This window comes from Mastomys coucha, unplaced genomic scaffold (genome assembly GCF_008632895.1).
Source record: "Mastomys coucha isolate ucsf_1 unplaced genomic scaffold, UCSF_Mcou_1 pScaffold3, whole genome shotgun sequence".
Lineage (NCBI taxonomy): Eukaryota > Metazoa > Chordata > Mammalia > Rodentia > Muridae > Mastomys > Mastomys coucha.
In genome coordinates this window covers 46,813,354-46,828,901 of record NW_022196909.1, presented here as the reverse complement: position 1 = coordinate 46,828,901, position 15,548 = coordinate 46,813,354, and the positions used below count along the sequence as shown (strand labels likewise).

Below are 15,548 nucleotides of genomic sequence, written 5' to 3'. Positions count from 1 at the left end.
ACACCTTTAACTTCAGCACTTGGGAGGCAGAGGCAGGCAGATTTCTGAGTTCGAGGCCAGCCTGGTCTACAGAGTGAGTTCCAAGACAGCCAGGGCTACACAGAGAAACCCTGTCTCAAATAAATAAATAAATAAATAAATAAATAAATAAATAAATAAATCTATCTTTAAAAGAAGAAGAGGAGGAGGAAGAGGAAGATCTGGAAGTGGTACATACTTGTAATGCCAGCTCTAGGGAGGAAGAGACAGGTGGAGTTCTGGGACCCACAGGCCAGGCAGCCTCACCTACTTAGTGAGTTCCAGGCCAGTGAGAAAATCTATCTCAAGCAAACAGAGTTGGAAAGCACCCGTGGCCCGTGTTTATCAAAGGCATCTTTTCCCAGAGGGAGAAGTCTCACCGAGTGAGACTCTAACAGTTGGAGTACAAACTGGGCAGGAATTCTTACTGACATGTTTGCACACAGTCCTATTTGAGACTCTTTTTCTGGATAAAGGGGGAGTTGCCCCCATCTCACGGACAGGCAGTGGGCAATGAGCATGCCCAGTGTCTATACAGAGTCTATGCCATCCTATGCCAAACGGGACATGTCTTTACTCCCAACCCTTCCCCGATTCCTTTCCCCTTTTGGTGACACAACCCTTCCTTCTTACCTACCCAGAAATGTGGACTCACCTTGAACCCCTGCTGTGGCATACAGTACACAGGGGATCAGAGGGAAGACTTGGGGGGCCAGGGGAGAACTTGGGACGGTTTGCTCCGTAGAAGGCAGGCTGGGGAATACTCACCCTGAGTCGCTGCGGTTTTGTACACCTTCTGCTCAGTTTTAGAAAAGTGTTTACTCTGGAGCTTGGCATGTGGTAAAGGGTCCTTGTTTTGGTCTTCATGTAACCCTTAGGAGAGGACTGTGGGGGAAACTAGTGTAGAGCAGGGGTGGTAGGGGTGGAGGTGGAGGTGGATGTGGGGGCAGGGGTATCCTTTCCAACACTGTCTTTTTTTTGGGGGGAAGGGGTGTTTCAAGATAGGGTTTCTCTGTGTAGCCCTGGCTGTCCTGGAACTCACTCTGTAGACCAGGCTGGCCTCGAACTCAGAAATCCGTCTGCCTCTGCCTCCCAAGTGCTGGGATTAAAGGTGTGCGCCAGCACTGCCCAGCTACCCACTTGTTTTAAATTGTGTGTACTGTGTGTGTGTGCATACGTCTCGTTCTATTTATCTTCTTTGCTCTTTTGAGACAGGGTCTCTCATTAGCCTGAAAGTCTCAGGCAGGCTGAGATGTGCTAGTCAGACCCAGGCATCCTCCTGTCCCTGTCTCCTCTCCCCAGCACTGGGATCAAATGTGAGCCACTTTTTTTTTTTTTTTCAACATGGGTTCTGGGAATCAAACTCGGGTCCTTGCGCTTGTGACTGAGCCATTTCCTTGGCTCATTTGTTACAGTGCATAAAGATAACTGGTGCGTAAGTATCTGTATGCATGTGTGCGGGGGCATTTGTATGCGAGGGTGTGTGCAGAGGCAAGAAGGCGACTTTGGCTGTCATTCTGCAAGTACCATGTACCTTCACTCTCACTGGCCGGAAACTCACTGAGTAGGCTATGCTGGCCAGCCAGGAAGCCCCAGAAAAGCAGCCTACTATGCCTCCTTGGGCCTGGGATGACAAGCCTGTGTGCCACTCCCCAGAAGCACTTCGCTGCCTGAGCGATCGATCTCCCTGTCGCTCACTCAGAACTATTGGTAACTGTTGCCTGTTCTCACTAGCACACAGTAGGGGTTCAGTACATTGAGAGACCATGATAAAAGACTGAGTCTGGTGCCTTGGATTCTGCTGTGGTTTGGCCTTTGAGGGTGAGGGAATCCTGGGCTCATGTGTCATACGCTTGTTCCCTGTGGTGGTTTGAATATATTTGGCCCATGGGAAGTGGCACGATTGGGATGTGTGGCCTTGTTGGAGGAAGTGCATCACTGTGGGGGCGGGCTTTGAGGCTTCTATGCTCACACTCTGCCCAGTGTGGAAGAGGGAGCCTGTAGAACTCTGGGCTCCTTGAGCACCACGCCTGCCTGCTGCCATGCTTCCCACCATGATGATAACGGACTGAACCTCTGAACCTGTAAGCCAGCCCCGATTAAATGCTGTCCTTACAAGAGTCGCCTTGGTCACGTTGTCTGTGCACAGTGATAAATCCCAAGCAGTCCCCAAGGTAAAGATAGAGTGGCCCCTTTAAAACCGTGGTTCTCTGCCTTCTCAACACTGCAACTCTTTCATACAGTGCCTCATGCTGTGGGGACCCCAACCATAACATTATTTTGTTGCTTCATAACTTCATAACTGTAATTTTGCTACTGCTATGAATTGTAAAGTAAATATCCAGTATGAAGGGTCTCTAATATGCGACTCTGTGAAAGGATCATTCAGCACAACCCCCACCCCCAAAAGTGGTTGCAACCCACAGGTTGAAAACCTCCCCTTTAGGAATCAGGATAGTTTTCAAGGGATCTGAACTTCCCTAAGAGTGAGCTGTAAGAGCTGATTCTCCCACCACTGTCCTCTGGCTTCTTCCTTCTTTCCACACAAGATCCCTCTACCGTGGCCTTGCATATGGATAGACCCTCCCTAGCCGGCAGGCCAATGAAGCTGCCCAATCGTAGGACTCTCACCCCCAGAATCAGTAGCTAAGTGAATGTCTCTGGAAAACCTGCTTCAGCTATTTCAGTACAGCAACGTAAAACCAATATACATATCCCACCTCCTCAGAGTGATTATTTTTAGGCAGGCTCTCTGCATTAGGTAGGGTTCTCTAGAACGGAACCGATAGAGCACATGCACACACACACACACACACACACACACACACACACACACATGCACATACACACATGCACACACACTTGCACACATGCACACACTTGCACACACTCACACACACTTGTACATATGCACACAGACACACATGCACACACACATGCACACACATGCACACTCTCAAACATGCATGCACACATGCACACACGCACACTTGCACACTTGCACACGCACACATGCACACACTTGCACACACGCACACACATGCATACACACTTGTACACATGCACACATACATGCACACACTCGCACACATGCACACACGCGCGCACACACACTCACACACACACCTGTACATATGCACAGACACACATGCACACACACATGCACACACACTCACACACATGCACATACACATGCACACACATGCACACATACATACTCTCAAACATGCATGCACATGTACACACTTGCACACATACACACATGCACACACGCACACACACATACTTGCACACACTTGCACGCACACACGCACACACTTGCACATACGCACACACTTGCATACACGCTTGTACACATGCACACATACATGCACACACTCGCACACATGCACACACTCACACACATGCACACATGCACACACACACACACACACACACACACATGGGACTTGTTAGAGTGGCTTACTTGACAGGCTGGGGAGGGCCAACAGTGGCTGCGTATCTGCTGGCACTGTTTACTCCACGAGGACTGAAACCTTTCAGAGGTCAGAATCTGGGGCCGAAGGCCTGTAGAACTCCTAGAGGCTGTCCGTGTTAGAAGCCAGGGAAGCTGGAGTCTGGAGGCGGCAGAGGCTGACGGCACAGCACGCAGGCTCGCCCGGGAGGTGGGACCGCAGGCAGCAATACCTCTTGGCCTCTGGGCTGTCCGCTGGAGGCTGCTGTGCACCCTGGGGTAGGGTTCCCCTCAGTTACTTCTCTCTGGAGGGGCCCCAGAGGCGCATTTCCTAGATTTCTCGCGAGTTGACAATCAACCTTGTGTCACCAGGGTGGCCTACAACCAGCCAAGTGGTCTGAGCTGTTTCCCAACAGACCCTCCTCCTGCTTCACTTCCCAAGAGCTAGGGTCAGCGGGGTATGCCTCTGTTTTGCATGTTTAGGGTCACGTTGGACATGACCTGCTAGTCACAGACTGGCCTTCAGAGTCTCCACAGCAGTGCATGGGACAGACGTCCACCGAGCACTTGTCTGACAAGACAACACGTTTGTTGTGGCTGTGATCAGGGGCTTGTGTGTGTGACTGTGTGTATACAAGTGCATGTGACCACACGCGTGGAGGTCAGAGGAAGGCCCTGGGTGCCTTGTCTCCCTCAGTCTGGAACTCGACATGTTTTGGCTAGGCTGCTAGCCAGTCTAAGGAGTGGCACCTGTCTCTGTCACCCCCAACCTCCAGGTTGGGGTGACTGATAGGAGGTGTCAGGCCCAGCTTTTCTCACGGGTGCTGGGGATCTGAACTTGGCCCTTGGTGCATGGAGAGCAGCTTTCTTCTCTGAGACACCTCTGTAGTCCCAGGCATCTTCCGTCTGACAGTAGGAGACACTGAACCCAACCATGAAAAGTCATGTTTATCGACTGGAAGGAAAATGTAAGGTTTGGGATATCTGTATGTCATGGGTCTGTTAATTCTCTTCTCCGCTTAACTTACTTTTGTTTGTTTGTTTGTTTTTCGAGACAGAGTTTCTCTGTGTAGCCCTGGCTGTCCTGGAACTCACTCTGTAGGCTGGCCTCAAACTCAGAAATCCACCTGCCTCTGCCCCCCAAGTGCTGGGAATAAAGGCGTGCGCCACCACCACCCAGCACTTTTTTTTTTCTAAGATTTTATTTTATATATATGAGTACACTGTTGCTGTCTTCAGACACACCCGAAGAGGGCATCAGATCCCATTACAGATGGTTGTGAGCCACCATGTGGTTGCTGGGATTTGAACTCAGAACCTCTGGAAGAGCAGTCGGTGCTCTTAACCACTGAGCCATCTCTCCAGCCCTCGGCTTAACTTATTAGGAGAAACAAGAATACTTTAAATAGATTTGACCAAAGCTAGAATGGCATTTCCTGGTCCATAGGTGGGCTTGTATCTGTCAGTTTTAAACTTTTATCTATTTCTTCTCAATGTGTGTGCATGACTGCTTGTGTGAATGTATAGCAGAGTGCTACTGGAGAGCACACCCAATGCTCTGGGATTGGACTCACATGCACTTGTGAGCCACCCAGTGTGGGTGCTGGGAACCGAACCCTGGTCCTCTGCAGGAGCAGCCAGTGCTCTAAACTGCTGAGCCATCTCTCTCCACCTCTCACACACCAGAAATCCTGGCTTCAGGTTGGCTTGGAATGCCTGTAAGAAACAACAGCTGTAGACAGACTAGAGAGAGTCCAGTAACGTCACCATCCCTTCCTGTTGGTGCCACTGACTAACCTTGACACCAGCAGAGGGGGAGAGTAGCAACTCAGGAGATGCCAGTGCCCCCGGGTCTGCAGCCTGGCTGATCTGGATGGCGAGAACGCACCCATGTCAGCTTCAACTCACCTGGGCCTCCTTTTGCTGGCTCCCTTCCGGAGTCCCTCCCATCTGACATCTCCAAGGGTGCAGGATACAGAGAAAAGCAGGTGAGATCTCAGGGTTAAGTAGAGTCCCATATTTTATTCAAGCCTCATTTCTTTGGAGAAAGGGAAACAGAGATGAGAGGAGGAACTCAGAGAGAAGCTGGCACAGTTCCCCAGAGAGGACGTGCAGGGAGGCCTTCGCTGGAAACCTGTTGGAGATGCAATCTGCAGAGCTGGGAGGCAGAACCCAGAGACAGCTGTCGACCTTGAGTCACGTAGCCTGGGAGGACGGTGGGCATGAGATCCCAGAATCCAATAAGGAGGAGGTCGGCAGGTGTGGGGGTCACAGAGCCAGGACTGGTGGCTTGTACCCAGCCTAGCTCTCATGCCGAGTTGAGCAGGAAGGGTTTGCCAAGATGCCCTGCCTGCGCTAGGGAGTCACCGACCAAGCGTCCTTATTGTTATTTAGGAAGAGGTTGGGTATGTGACTCTCCCTTTTCTGGGCGTGTCTGAGGTGGAACTCTAGGCTGGGAGCTCGAAGAACCGAAGCGATAAGCACTGAAGTAATTCCTCCAGGGGCTGTGAGACCTTGACCTGGTCTTTGGCTGTGGCTTCCTCTCTGTCTCTGACTCTGTCTGCAGCTCTGGCTCTTCCTCTGTCTCGAGCTCTGTCTGGGCATCTGTCTCAAGCTCTGACTCGAGCTCCAGCTCAGCTTTGGCTTGGGTGTCAGAACCCATCTCAGATCCAGGGTCCAGCTCTAACTCCCGGTCCAAGTCCAAGTCCAGGTCCAGATTGAAATCCATCCCGCTGGTCTGTTCAGAAGCCAAGTCAGACTCCAAGTCATCGTTAGCAGGTTTATGGGTCTTGTTGAAGCCTGGACTTAGGTCAAACTCCAAGTCATCCTTAAAAGGCTTAAGGGTCTTGGTGAAGCTTGGACTTGCAAGCCGAGAACCTTCTGCGATGGCATTCCCCATTGTAAGTCTCAGATGGTTCAGGTTGCCATTCTGTAACATACACACACATTTGGAAGGGTTAAAACCCAAACACGTCACTTCCAAGCAGTCAAGCCTGACAACTGTGGCTTATCATCACCTAGTCTGCTGCAGATCCGCTCTGGGCCTTAGTCATTTGCTCTTCTTTGGGTTCAGTCGAACCCTAACTTCTGCTCTCTCTGGCCTTTTCTAGTTAGACTGGGTTTTACAAGACATCTTGTCTTTTTGATCTCATTTGCCAACCCCCAACACAATCCTGACATCTAGGGCCCTGCGAGGCTGTGAGTGTAGCCTGGCCTCTCTGCCTCCCTAGCTAGCGTCTCTCCAGCTGTGGTGTCCGCTCTTGATTCTAGCCTTACTGAGACCAGAACTGCCTGGCTACACTCATCTCTCTTGAGCTGTTCCTTTTGCCTCCTTCATTCATCTCCATCTTGTCCATATGCATGTGTTCTTCATTCTAGATGCAGATCAAAGATGGCCAGCCAGGCTCCCAGTTTCCTCTGTGAACCAATTGCCCCCTCGAGTACAAACCTATCCCTAGCTCGACTCTAAGCTCCTTGATGTAGCACACAGCCTGGTTCTAGATGTCCCCAGTAGCAGACAGGTCAGAGCCTGTCACCTAGCAGCTGCCCCCAAGACATGCACTCCTAGCAGCAGGGACAGCTTGCAGTGTTCCTCTCCTCGCCTTCTCAAATGTCCGTCCTTCTCCCTTCCTGATATCTTCAGTGTCTTTTGCTGCCTCCTCTGCTGGCTTTTTAAACATCACAAGCAATGACCCTGGGCTCTTTTCCTTTCCACCTATACTTTCCCTATAGGTCATTATATATATATATATATATATATATATACATATATATATATATATGTATGTATGTATGTATGTATATATATATATATATATGTATGTATGTATATCCCTAATTTTGTTGCCATCTGTATGGCAATGAGTCTTAGGCTCCAAAGCTTCCCTGGATGTGCAGGTCCATCGATCCTTCCACCGCCTCAAATCCATCTGGATGCTGGTGGGAATTTGAGCTTAATACAAAGTAAAACTCCCTCTTCCTCTAGTCTCCTCCTTAACTCTCCGGCTTGGGGAGGGCACTTTCTCCTTCTTTTTCTTTTTTCTTTTTTGAGACAGCGTTTCTCTGTGTAGCCCTGGCACTCCTGGAACTCACTCTGTAGACCAGGCTGGCCTCGAACTCATAAATCCACCTGCCTCTGCCTCCCAAGTGCTGGGATTAAAGGCGTGTGCCACCACTGCCCAGCTTTTTCATTATAGATGGTTATGAGCCGCCATGAGGTTGCTAGGAATTGAACTCAGTACCTCTGGAAGAGCAGCCAGTGCTCTTAACCTCTGAGACATATCTCCAACCCCGGGAAGGTCACTTTCAACGTCAATTCTTAATGTAAGTCTTGAAAAGGATGTCAGGTAAGCGGCAGTGTGGTTGTTAGAGAACCCTGGCCATATGGCCACTGGAAGCCACAGTCATGCCTGTCCTTAGTGCCGGCATGCCAGAGGCTTCTCCCATCAACCCAGGGACAAGGCAACACCCGTCACTCAGTCTACCTAGTCCTGGGGACTCTGACTTATGTAACAGGAAATAATATGAAAGTAAGAATTGTAACCTAGATGCCGGGCGGTGGTGACGCATGCCTTTAATCCCAGCACTTGGGCGGCAGAGGTAGGGGGGTCTTTCATTTCGAGGCCAGCCTGGTCTTTAAGTGAGATCCAGGACAGTCAGGGCTATACAGAGAGACTCTGTCTTGAAGAAAACAACAGCAACAACAAATTCTTTGCTTGAAGACACCATAAATAACACCAGTTGAAAATCAAGGCGTGACCTGGGGCATTAGGTGCACTTTGTTCTATAGCAGTTTGACAGTCTGGATAGAGCCACCCAGCTGTGATGTAAGTGCTCTCGGGGCTCCTGGGTGTGCTGAGGGTACAGCTATTAGGAAACTATTTACAGTCGCTGGACAGCCAGAAAACCTCAAGCCTTGAATTCAGGTCAGGGCCACCCTGGATTGCTACCAACTCTAGATCTCCAGCAAGTTTACAAGTGACTTCTAGAAACAACTCTGATCATATCCAGAGATCACTGGGCAGCGTAGGCTTCAGTAGGCAAGGCCTGGATTTACATGGGAATTTGGTAGAGACAGATGCTCTCAACACTCACAACAGAACGCTGAGCCAAACCTCAGGGGGATGGGACCCAGGGCCAGCTATCTCTCTCTGAATAGCAAATTTAGGTCACTCTGATGGACACAGACGTTTGAGAACCAATGGAAGCTATTGAGCATAAGAAGGTCACCTTTGCAGGGCAGTGGTGGCGCACGCCTTTAATCCCAGCACTTGGGAGGCAGAGGCAGGTGGATTTCTGAGTTTGAGGCCAGCCTGGTCTACAGAGTGAGTTCCAGGACAGGCAGGTCTACACAGAGGAACCTTGCGGGACATTTAACAACTTGCTTTCTGCTTTTGTAGTTCACTTACAGATGTGGACAGATGTGTGATAGTGCTGTGGAGAGTAAGATGATGTTCTTGTCCAGGTATGGATTCCAGATGTGAAGGTGAATCCACCTTTATAACCCCTTCCTCTCATCGCCTTTGGCATGCCATGCTGGCTGTTGAGCTCTACGGCTCCCTATGCTAGCAGGAGGCATCAATTCATCTAACCTGAATTTGAATTGAGTCTAAGCCTTTCCCAGGGGAGTCAAGCATCGCAACAGTGCCTGTACCCACTCGGGCATTTTGCCTGGCCTCAGGAGAATTCTTGCTTCAGGTAGGGGTGAACCTGTCCAGCCCTGAGGTTTATAGACAAGAGTAGATTACAGAGCAGATCAGAAGCTCCGTGTTTAGGTCTTGTTGAAAGGGAGACCTGTTCTGGAAGAACGAAGGCACAAAACCTGTAACACATGTCAGCAAAGCCAGGGAAGGAGGTGGAAGGGGAGGGGCGGTGAGGAACAACTGAGTTCTGTAAGCCTGCGTCGTTCACATCTCCGACTATTTCAAAAACACGTATTATGGTAGCATCTTTCTTGTTGTAAAAATGCAAACGGTATTAAAATCCAGTAGGTCAAGAACAAAAGAGTTGACTGTTGGGTAACACTGGGTGCCTACCTGTGTTTTGCTAGCCTGCAGACTCTCATCTGGGAAGCTCAAAGCCCACTTAAGTCTTTACTCGGGGCGAGGAATGGTTTAAACTGCTAATGTGTGTGTCTCCCTCTTTAGCATGGTCGTGAGTGAATCCTTCTTTCCTCACAGTGTAGATAACAGCCAGAGGCCTGGGCCAGCAGATGCGTCTTCTAGCTCATCAGACCTAGGACTCACCCCAGTCTGCTGGTTGGGGATGCTCTAAAGGTCTGCCTAGGGGAGGATGTCACATGCCTAGCAACTGGTGGGACACTAACCACAGGGTGATGTGCCTGAGGCATCTGTTGGCCTGGGGATGGGTCTCTGCGGTTGACCAGCTGATCCCAGAGCGTGTTTAGCAGCCCAGACTCAGGCACAGGTGCAGTCCTTCTTGGACATCCTTCATCTGCAGTCCAGGCACTCCCCCCCCACCTCCCCCTCAAGCCTTGAGGGACCACATCACCCCACCTTGTCTGACTCTGAGAAGGTTTCCTGTATCACCGTCTCCGTCTCGTCGATGCTCAAGTCCGAGGGCTCCGAGAACTTCCTCGACATAGCGAACAGCACGGCGTCATGGAGGCTGAGGAAGAGCTGGGCCTTCGTGATGCCTCCATCAAAGAAATCATTCTTCTCAAACAACTTGACCACAGAGGCTACAAACACACAGGTGTCGGCGCCTGAGAGCAGAGCCTCCGGGGTACAAGACACACACACACACACACACACACACACACACACACACACACACACACACACACACGCACGCACTCCCAGGGTAAAGGGCAACTCACTGTGACACCCTGAAATGAGGACCAGAATGTTGGCATTGTAGAAAGCATTGCACATCTGCAGGGAGAGAGAGAGAGAGAGAGAGAGAGAGAGAGAGAAAGAGAGAGAGAGAGAGAGAGAGAGAGAGAGAGAGAATGGAGTCAGAGAGCTGCATGCATGCCAGGAACGGCCACCAGCTAGCTGGGGCCTGACTCCTTGGCAGGCGTTCACTTGCTGGAGCATTTGTATTTCTCCCTGCTTCTGAGTACCAGGGCTGGGGACAAGCAGACCAAGCAGAGCATCTCACAGTGGATGGGGAGTGACAGGGAAAACAGCTTACAATTGCAAGCCGGGAGGCTGTTTCTGAGATGAGAGCGTCTACATGAGGAAGCCTCGCGGTAGATGGGCAATGACGCTCTTGGGAATATTCTAGAGTGGATACCCAGAGCTGTCCTCCTTTTTAATAGTCGTATTTTTACTCATGTGCATGTGTGTGAGTTTATGTATCTGCAATGTGTGCCTGGCACCCTGAAAGGCTAGAGGGGGCATTAAATACCCTGGAGTTACAGACAGTTGTGAGCTGAACCTGGGTCCTCATAAGAGAAGCCACCAGTAGGGCTGATAAGATGGCTCAGCGGGTAAGAGCACTGACTGCTCTTCTGAAGGTCTTGAATTCAAATCCCAGCATGGAGGCTCACAAATGCCTGTAATGAGATCTGACACCCTCAAGATAGCAACAGCATACTTATTTATAATAATAAATAAATCTTTGGGCCAGAGCGAGTCGGGTTGACCAGAGCAAGCAGGACAGACCAGACTTAGCAGAGGTCCTAAATTCAATTCCCAGCAACCACATGAAGGCTCACAAGCATCTGTACAGCTATAGTGCACTTACATACATAAAATAAATAAAATCTTAAAAAGAGAGAGAAGCCATCAGTGCTCAAAACTGCTGAGCCATCTCTCCAGTCCATGTTTATTATTTTAGGGTAAGTGGAACATACTGATTTCCTCCAACAAGGAGTGCACAGAACTGCTGCCGAAGAATGAGGAAGCCTTGACCTTTAGAACACAGACGCAGACCGTGAGGCTCACAGCTGTAAGGCTGTGACCCCGGCTGGCCTCCCTCAGAGAGCCGTCTGTGCAGGCCAAGTGTAGGAGCCAGAACTCAAGCTGCCTGTCTAAGAATGGGAGGCAGGAGAGACAGGTGCTGGGTACTGTCCTACAGAGCAGGTAGGGAGAGCCTGGGAAAGCCAGATGCCACATGTTCTGAAGCACCAAGTCTTCAACACAGGGGTTGTTCTTGGGGCTGCTGGGAGAACTGAAGGCCAAGATGGTCCTGCACGCAGCATTTGAGCACGTGGGTTGAGCGAGTTACTACAGTACAAGACTAGAAGAAAGCAATCCAACCCAGCCCAATGGCCCGAGTGAAAAGCTCCCAGAAAGAGATGGCATCAAATACATCTGAATCTAAACTGTTGGTGAGAGCCGGGCCTTGTGAAGCACGCATTAACTCCAGCACTTGGAAGACTGAGGCAGGCAGATCTCGGTGAATTCCATGCCAGCCTGCTATGCCTACATAGTAAGTTCCAGACCAGAAGAAGAGAGGAGCCAGGTGCCCTTAACAAAAGCCTACTTCTTCAGGAGTGTGACGCTTCCTAAAACAGGATCCAAGTCAGAAGAGGACATGCCCATCAAATGAGTGGGGCGGGTCCCTGAAAGCTGGGAGGGAGGTTTAAATTGGGCCATTGAGAACAGGGGTGGAACAGAGGCCCATCAGAAAGGAGAAGGCATTAAACAGCAAAGCCAGCTCAGGAACCATGCCGCTCCTCTGTCCACTCTGCAGCAGATGCAGAGACTTCTGAGAGAACCTCCGAGTCATAGTGACAAAGAAGAGACAGGGAGGAGGGGAGACCCTGCTGGTGCCTGACAGGCAGGGCCAGACCTGAAGGGTCATTTCTTCTAACTCTTCCAGGCTGAGCACTGCCTGGAGCAGAGCAGCTGACTAGCAGGGGACGAATCTTGATGACCATCGCTTTTCCTGCAGAGCTTGGTCACTGCAAAGGTCCGTAGTTGTCCTGGGAGTTCCACAGTGGGTGGGACATAGATGCTGCCTCGAGATGCTAAGAAGCAACTCCTCTCTCCCCAATCTCTTGAGGAACGATGAGTGATTCGGGACTAAGGGACTAACTGCTCTGAGCTCAACACATCAGACCTGGTTCATTTCCTTATCATTCCGACTGATTTTTAAACCACCTCCAGTGCTCCTGGTGACTGAGCCAGCCTAAGGCCAGGCCTCCCGGGTACTTACCTGCCTCAGTATAACCAAAGCCCGGGTATCCACATAGTGCACCATAGAGAAGTCCAGGATGATGGTGTGGGTGTTTATCTGCACGCTCGTGTTCGAGTGAGGCACGAGGATGGATCTGGATCTACTCTGCGCTAAGCTTTCTGAGTTTTCGGGCAGCGGGAGGGAGCTGCTTCTTGCTTTCTCCATGTCCTCGAAGCTCTGCCCTATATTCCTCTGTGATGTGGAAGACACTGTGTAGGGGATCTGTCCCTCAGAAGTCGTTGAGCTGGTGTCCTCCATGCCCAGGTAGGAGCAGTGGATCAGGTTGGTGGATGAGTCCTGCTCCCGTCTGTTTTCGTACCGCTCTGTGTAGACAATCTGAGACATCAGAGGAGAGTGGGACCTTGGTGAAGCTCAGGCAGGGCTCAAGTCCCCGTCCTCCTAGCTTGCTGTGTCCTGTCTGAAGCTGGGCTGTCCCAACAGGCATCTGAAGCCACCGTCAGAGATTGGGGTTTCTTACTGCCTTCCCTACTCCCTGGTACCTTCCTCCCAAGTGTGTGTCACATTAGTCAGAGCCAGGCTTGAAACCACCCTTTCCTTCATTCACTTCCATTATTCCTGGGTCCCCCTGAGCCTTTGGTATTTATCACTACTTCCTGGAAGGTGCCTTCTCTCTCTCTCCTTTTTACGTGTATGTATGTATATATGTATGTATTCATGTATATATGTATGTATACATGTATATATGTATGTTTACATGTATATATGTATGTATGTGCCTGTGTGTATTAGATGGTATACGCAATCAGGCCAAATACATCATCACATGTACACAGAAGGCCAAAAGAGGGTGACAGATCGCCTTGAACTGCAGTTACAGGCAGTTGAGCCACTTTCTGTGGATGCTAGAAACTGAACCTGGGTCGGAAGGAAGAGCAGTGAGTACTGTTAACTACTGAGCCATCTCCGCACACCTATAATCTGCTTCTTATCAGGGGTCCCTCCACATCTTCTTGTATGCATGAACAACCTTTCATCTGGCCTTTTTTTTTTTTTTTTTTGGTCTCTCATTACAGATGGTTGTGAGCCACCATGTGGTTGCTGGGATTTGAACTCATGGCCTCTGGAAGAGCAGTCGGTGCTCCTAATAGCTAAGCCATCTTACCAGCCCTCATCTGGCCTTCTTAAGAGCACAGCGGTTGGTTTCTTGTGAAGCTTGTCTTTGTCTCTGCCTGCCCCCCATCTCCTAAGAGACTCAAGGGGCTGGTGGAGCACAGACAGAACCACGGGCTGGGAGCACAGCACACAGCCAGGCTAGTGTGGCCTCTGCATATGGAGTGTGACACTCGGGCTTCTCACTTGTCCTTTCGTCCTTCTCCTCCACTGGGCTGCGTCTGCCTGACAGCATCAGTCCTATGGTCCTGAGAGCCTCCTACATATTTCTCCTCAGGGTCTTTGCCAAGCTCACTGGTATGGAGATCTCCAGTTTCCATGCCAATTGCAATGTCACTGACTTCAGCAGCACACAGCCACCCACCATGTGGTGCCTCTGGCTTTCTAAGTTCACGCCACTCTCGCTATCCAAAGCCTCATGTGCTGTTAGGGGCTGACTCTAATCAGCAGATGCACTGCTCATACTGTATTGGACATTACTATTCCTACTCACAACTTCAAGTTGGCTGGAGAGACAGCTCAGCAGCTAAGAGCAGCTGCTGCTCTTGCAGAGGTTCAGAGTTCAGTTCCTAGCATCCATTTCAGGTGGCTTACAACCACCTAAAACTCCAGCTCCAGGGGATCTGATGCTCTTTTAATCTATGTAAGCATCAGCATACACACACACACACACACACACACACACACACACACACACATATACATTTATACATATATACACACACATACACACATACATACAAATATATACATACCACACATATACATTTATACAAATACACACACACATACACAAACATGTATATACATAAAAAATAAAATAATTCAAATTGTACCATTATTTACCATCTTGAGAGGAAAAAAGATTAAAATTGTAATATGCTTGGATATTATACAAACATCAGAATGTGAAGGATATTCACTTTATTATTGAAAATATGCATTATATTTATGTCACACTAATGGAGGATTCCCTCCCACGTTTGATTTTAAGACCCATGAACGTTTGAAAGCAAGCTCACACATCCTGGGTGCTGAGGAGGAAGCAGCCCAAGCTTAGCCGGACTGAGCTGGACTGAAACCTTCGCACCACTTAGCACGGTATAGCCATTCCAGGACTTGGGGTGGGAAACAGGATGGTTACTGTGAGCTTGGGGCCAGCCTGGACTATACCTTGTCTCAAACAATTTGGGTGTGGTGACATCCTAGCCTTTGGGAGGCAGAGCCAGCAGAGTTCAAAGGCAGAGTCAGAAGGGTCAAGAGTTCAAGGTTAGAAAGGCATATTGTACAGGCCTTTGATTCCAGCACTGAGAGGGGAAAGCAGGTGGATCTCAGTGAGTTTATGGCCAGCTTAGTTTACATATTGAATTCCAGGCCAGGTAGAGCTACATAGTGAGACCCTGCCAAAATATATATATATGCACACACATACAGCACACAAAGGTGCGAGCATACATATATTATTAAAAGATGTATGTGTTTGGTTCAGACCCACTCCAGAGTCTTACCTCTCCAGTTCCTCTTTGATCTGTCACATCAAGCCCAAACTCAAAGAGTTCTCTCATGTTTCCACTCTTTCCAAATCAAGAGTCTATCTAGTGTTATATCTGCATGTGTGAGCCCCTCATGTCTATCTAGTGGATTCTGCATGTGTGAGCCCCTCACGTCTATCTAGTGTTATCTGCATGTGTGAGCCCCTCATGTCTATCTAGTGGATTCTGCATTTGTGAGCCCCTCATGTCTATCTAGTGTTATCTGCATGTGTGTGCCCCTCATGTCTATCTAGTGGATTCTGCAT

At 49.7% G+C, this 15,548-nt stretch overlaps 1 protein-coding gene across 1 annotated transcript in view; it reads right to left on the bottom strand.

Annotated features, from left to right (window-relative positions):
• Positions 1-5,468: 5,468 nt before the first annotated feature.
• Positions 5,469-15,548, bottom strand: part of Slc26a8 (solute carrier family 26 member 8) — a 54,497-nt gene continuing 44,417 nt past the window's right edge. The window contains exons 17-20 of the mRNA XM_031347972.1: positions 12,599-12,955; positions 10,311-10,365; positions 9,988-10,172; positions 5,469-6,401 (exon numbers count right to left, since the gene is read on the bottom strand). Of these exons, the coding sequence (XP_031203832.1) occupies positions 5,859-6,401; positions 9,988-10,172; positions 10,311-10,365; positions 12,599-12,955 (1,140 nt within the window). The 3' untranslated portion in view covers positions 5,469-5,858. The remainder of the gene's footprint in view (positions 6,402-9,987; positions 10,173-10,310; positions 10,366-12,598; positions 12,956-15,548) is intronic.